The sequence below is a fragment of the Hyperolius riggenbachi genome, chromosome 8, assembly GCF_040937935.1.
Source record: "Hyperolius riggenbachi isolate aHypRig1 chromosome 8, aHypRig1.pri, whole genome shotgun sequence".
NCBI classification, from domain to species: Eukaryota; Metazoa; Chordata; class Amphibia; order Anura; family Hyperoliidae; genus Hyperolius; species Hyperolius riggenbachi.
In genome coordinates, this window is record NC_090653.1 from 59,251,132 (window position 1) to 59,256,061 (window position 4,930).

The 4,930-nt window shown below is 38.7% G+C and overlaps 1 protein-coding gene across 1 annotated transcript; it reads right to left on the reverse strand.

Moving 5' to 3' along the window:
- Positions 1 to 3,779: 3,779 nt before the first annotated feature.
- Positions 3,780 to 4,706, reverse strand: LOC137528172 (olfactory receptor 5G9-like). The gene has a single exon (XM_068249436.1). The coding sequence runs from the start codon at positions 4,704 to 4,706 to the stop codon at positions 3,780 to 3,782; it is 927 nt and encodes a 308-aa protein (XP_068105537.1).
- Between the last annotated feature and the right edge of the window lie 224 nt (positions 4,707 to 4,930).

The following is a 4,930-nucleotide window of genomic DNA, read 5'->3' on the forward strand; positions in this document are numbered from 1 at the left end:
GGGAGGAGGGAGGTGGGAGGAGGGAGGAGGGAGGAGGGAGGGGGGAGGAGGGAGGTGGGAGGAGGGAGGAGGGAGGTGGGAGGAGGGAGGAGGAGGAGGGAGGCTGGGAGGAGGGAGGTAGCAGCTGCTCCCATAACTAATTAGTGTAGGTAGGCCAAATGGTATAAAGGACCTTGCTAGGAGGAGGGAGGGTGGGTCCTCCAGCAGTGATGTGTATTTCACTCAGTTAGGTGTGGCTCCAGATATTAGAGCTATTTAAAACATGTTTTCTATCATTTTTCCAGGTGATAGAATTTTTAAAACTTTGAAAGTTCGCCTCCCCATTGAAGTCTATTGCGGTTCGCGAACTTTTTCGCGAAACCGAACCTTTCGCGGAAGTTCGCGAACAGGGTTCGCGAAACCGAAAATCGGAGGTTCGGCCCAACTCTATTTTGGACTAGTCCATCTCTTTATAGGGGATTCTCAGGGATATACTGTATTTATTTTCAAAAGCACTTAGTGAATGGCAGTTACTCTGTCCAACTGCCAAAAAACTGTGTCGCGAGCAGGCAAGCTGGCCAGCATCATTGTTTAAATCCTTTTTAGGGAATATCTTTTAAAGAATAAAAGCCTTGCTGAGAATCCCCTATGAAGAGCTGGACTAGTCCAAAACCTGTCACTTCTGTCTGATTTCTACTACCTACTGTAAGTGACAGCAACATAGGAGAAAGTAATTTATGGCTCGTTTTACTCTGGAAAAAATGCACTTCTTATTTTTATATGTTTGCACATATTTTACATTTTACAGTTTTTCGCTGCAGTGCCCCTTTAACTTTATGTCCTAGGATATAATTTTAATATTCTCTTTAAAATACCTTTTTCAGCATTTTTCAATTTGAAAAAAAAGTACCCAAAAGTTAGTGAAAAAAGTACTATCAAAAATATTTTGAGTATTTTCTTACTTTCTGGTGGCTCTGAAAGGCATTTTATGACAAGATGTAAATATCTCACCTAGGAGGAAACTCAGGAGAAAAAGTAAATTGAAGAGGTCAAGAGGACAAATTTCTAAAAAAAAAATGGAATTAAAAAAATAAATAAAAGTGAATCAATACATAGTAAAAATGCTTTCATTTAAAATGACATGAGACAATAAAGGTTTCTATTTATCATTTTGCAAAGTTATGAGTGAAAAGCCCTCAACCAAGCATCATTGAGGCAGGAAACACACTTGTCTGTTTTCGTGCGCGTTTTCTGCACAGAAAAACTGAGAACTCATGTTAATCAATGGGCTAGTTCACACTTACTGTGTTGTTCGCATGCAGAAAAAAAACTGACATTCTGCATGATAACTCTGCACATTTTGTCAGTTTTCTCTATCAATTACATCAGCTGCTGTGAAAAACTGTGCGCGTTTTCCTGCATAGAGACACACTTGGTGTGCAGAAAAAGTATGCAGGAAAACGCGCGCAGAAACTGAAAGACAAGTGTGTTCCCTGCCTCACTGATTCTCACCCATCATTAAATGGACAATTCCTAGCTACAGGATTTTCCATATTTGTTTTATGATGTCGGCCAGGATACCATAAAAGTGAAATTACCCATTACAATCAACATTAGTAGCCAGTTAGAGTCATTGGCCCATTTGAAATTATCTGTTTCTCCTTAGTTTTATCCAAGTTGAAATTTTCAAAACTTGTCAATAAAATGCATTTTAAACCCACAGGAAGCAAGAAAATGCTCAGAATAATTCTGATGGGTTTATATGAAAAGGCGCCTGTAAAAAAGGGTGCCTGGTGGAGCCCATATATACCAACTTCGGCTACAAAAAAGGTGCCTGGTGTAGCCCATATAAAAACTTCGGCTACAAAAAAGGCGCCTGGTGTAGCCCATTATAAAAACTTTGTCTACAAAAAAAAGGACGCCTGGTGTAGCCCATATAAAAACTCCGGCTACAAAAAAACTCCGGGATGTGTTAATTACTATTCCCCCTCCAGGCCGCCATGGATAGTGGAGGAATGAAATAATTCGGCTTTCAGCACTTATAGTCCATATAAAAACTTTGGCTAGAAGAAAACTCTCCGGGATGTGTTAATTACTATTCCCCCTCCAGGGCTGCCATGGATACGTGGGGGAATGAAATAATTCGGCTTATGAGCGCTTGTAGCCCATATAAAAACTTACGCTACAAAAAGGCGCCTGGTGTAGCTCATATAAAAACTTTGGCTACAAAAAAGGCAATAATACGGGCTACAAAGGTGCACCCTACTGTAGCAGAAAACCTTGTAGCCGAAAAATATGGGCTACAAAGGGAGCCCGCTTGTAGCCTATATCAAAATTTGGGCGCCCTTTTCTACACCTTGTAGCCCATATTTCCAGAAATAACATTGATGTCTATGGCAGCGCCCTTTTCATACAGGCAGCTCAGGCGCCCTTTTCAACCGATACCAATTCTGATAGTACTTTTTCTTCTACGTTTGGTAGTTTTTCAATTGTGAAGTGCTAAAAAGTTATTTTAAACAGAAGATGAAAAATTATCTCCCAGAAGAAAATTCAGGAGAAAAAAGTTAATTGCATATGTGCCCTTGTGTGAAGGCAAAACAATGGGCTTGATTCACAAAAGGGTGCTAAGTGTTAGCATGCCAGTGAAAAGCCCGTTAGTGTGTGCAAAGTGCCTTTGCACACTCTAATATGCGCGCAAAAGTTTGCACGCGAAATGTATTTTGCACGCGGACAGTGCAACGTTTCGCACACACTAGGGCAATGTTTCGGGCGCACCTGTGTGACGTTTACTTAATGCACGATCAGTAACAGCTTTGGATGTGCAAACTACCTAGCACCCTAGTTTGCACATCCAAAGCTTTTAGGCACGCTAACTATGTTAGCACCCTTTTGTGAATCAAGCCCAATATGTTGCATTAAGGTGCTGAAAGTCCAACTTCAGCACACCAGATGTGGTGGTGACTAGGCTGGGAGACGGTTACAAACATTCTGATTACGGCATACCCACAAATAATGCCCAAATCTGGATTAAAGTTCATTTAGAAATAATGGACCTGTAGGACTACTGAAAAAGATAAGTTTTCCATCATGCCTAAACAAGTTTTTTTTCATGAAAAAAAGGCATAAAAAATAACAACACTAGTATTTAGCTAGGCCTGTTGTGTTACAAAAGGTCATCAATGCAGGTTTATGCATGTTGCTGCAATTGCACAAACATTATTTCACTTATTTATTCATTTTACAATTTATACTAGCATTTTATATGATTCCGTTTTTTTAAACTTCTGCCACCTAACATTTAATTTTCAAAACAATACATTCTTGGTTTGTATTTACACAAAGGCTTTTCATTGTGTTCCAGCCTTTTTAAATTATGGCTTTTGAAGTTCAGTAGTAAAGGTTTCAACTGAGAACAAACAATTTTAGATGCTACATGACAGCATTGGACTATTGTGGTCCACCACTTAAGGAGTTGAGTTTTTCTTGCTCCTAGAAATGTATTCGCATAGCTAATCTTTGAACAGGGTAGGTGGATCAGGGGAGAAACAAATTAGTTGAAAAGCTGGCCACTATTAAAAGTGTTAATCTGAAACATTTAATTTGTCACCTATAATTGGTGGATGAGGCTAAAGTTCACAACCCAAATGATTAGAAGAGGTGTCTGTGTGCTTTTGGTCATGTAGGGCATTTTCAGCATTAATGTATTTTTTTTAAATAATTGTTACTGAAGTCCAGTTACTTTTTAGTGTTGTTTTTGTTGACACTTTCCATCTCCAAAAATGAAACTAGCTGTTCAAACCTCAGAAATGTAACTGTCTCCTGAAAGCTGATTTCACATCTTTATTTTTTAGACTGTAGATAAGTGGGTTTAACATGGGGACAGCTGCTGTGTTAAACAGGGAGATCAGCTTATTATACTCTAGACTTTCTGCTGTGATAGGTCTCAAGTACTGGTAGATTAAGGTGATGTAGAGAACAATAAACACTGTTAGATGTGAAGAACATGTGTAGAAGGCTCTATATCTTCCAGTTCTGGTACGGATTCTTACTATAGCAGTGATAATAAAAATATAGGATAGAACAGTTAGGATAAATGGACCAAGACACTGTATTGCTGCACCTTCAACTATGAACAAAGTCTGCAAAATAGAGGTGTCGCTGCAAGACAGTTGTATGACAGGAACTGGATCACAGAAAAAATGGTTCACTATGTTTGATCTGTAACAGGAAAACCCAGTCAACAAAACAATATATGGTGCTGATTCTAGAAAACCAATCACCCAACAGAAAGTAGCCATAAGAACACAAACTCTCTGCTTCATAATAACTGTGTATCTCAGAGGATTACAGACGGCCACATATCTGTCATAGCTCATCGCTGTTAGGAATAATGATTCATTACTAAGTAAGCTTCCGTAGAAATACATCTGGGTTATACAGGCCACGTACGTCATAACAGAGTTCCCAGATAGACCAATGAAAAGGATCTTGTGTAGAGCAACTGTCGTGGAGCTCATATCAAGGATGGAAAGATTTGACAAGAAGAAATACATAGGAGTGTGGAGATGGTGATCCAGGCAGACCAAAAGAAGAATGGTCATGTTTCCACCAAGGGTAAAAAGATAAATGAGAAGAACCAGAAGGAAAATTGGAACCTGTAGCTCTGGAACATCTGAAATGCCTTTTATGATGAAAAATGTTGGCTTGGTCTGATTTTGTTGTTCCATTTAGTCATAGTTATTACAAATATATTTATATGGTTAACCAAGGTCTGCTATTATTCCTATGGTTCATATAATGTTCAATTTATGTAATGGTTTTTCTTATGCATATACAGTATGGGTTAATCAGAGAATTACTGATACTATAGTTAATTACGTTGTCCCTTTATATGAAGCACTAAGCTATAAGCATAAATATCTTCCATGTCAATACTATAAAGGTGAAAATG

Bases quoted from the DNA above. Each gene is read 5' to 3' on its own strand.
- LOC137528172 (XM_068249436.1), bottom strand. From the start codon at position 4,706: ATGGAACAACAAAATCAGACCAAGCCAACATTTTTCATCATAAAAGGC.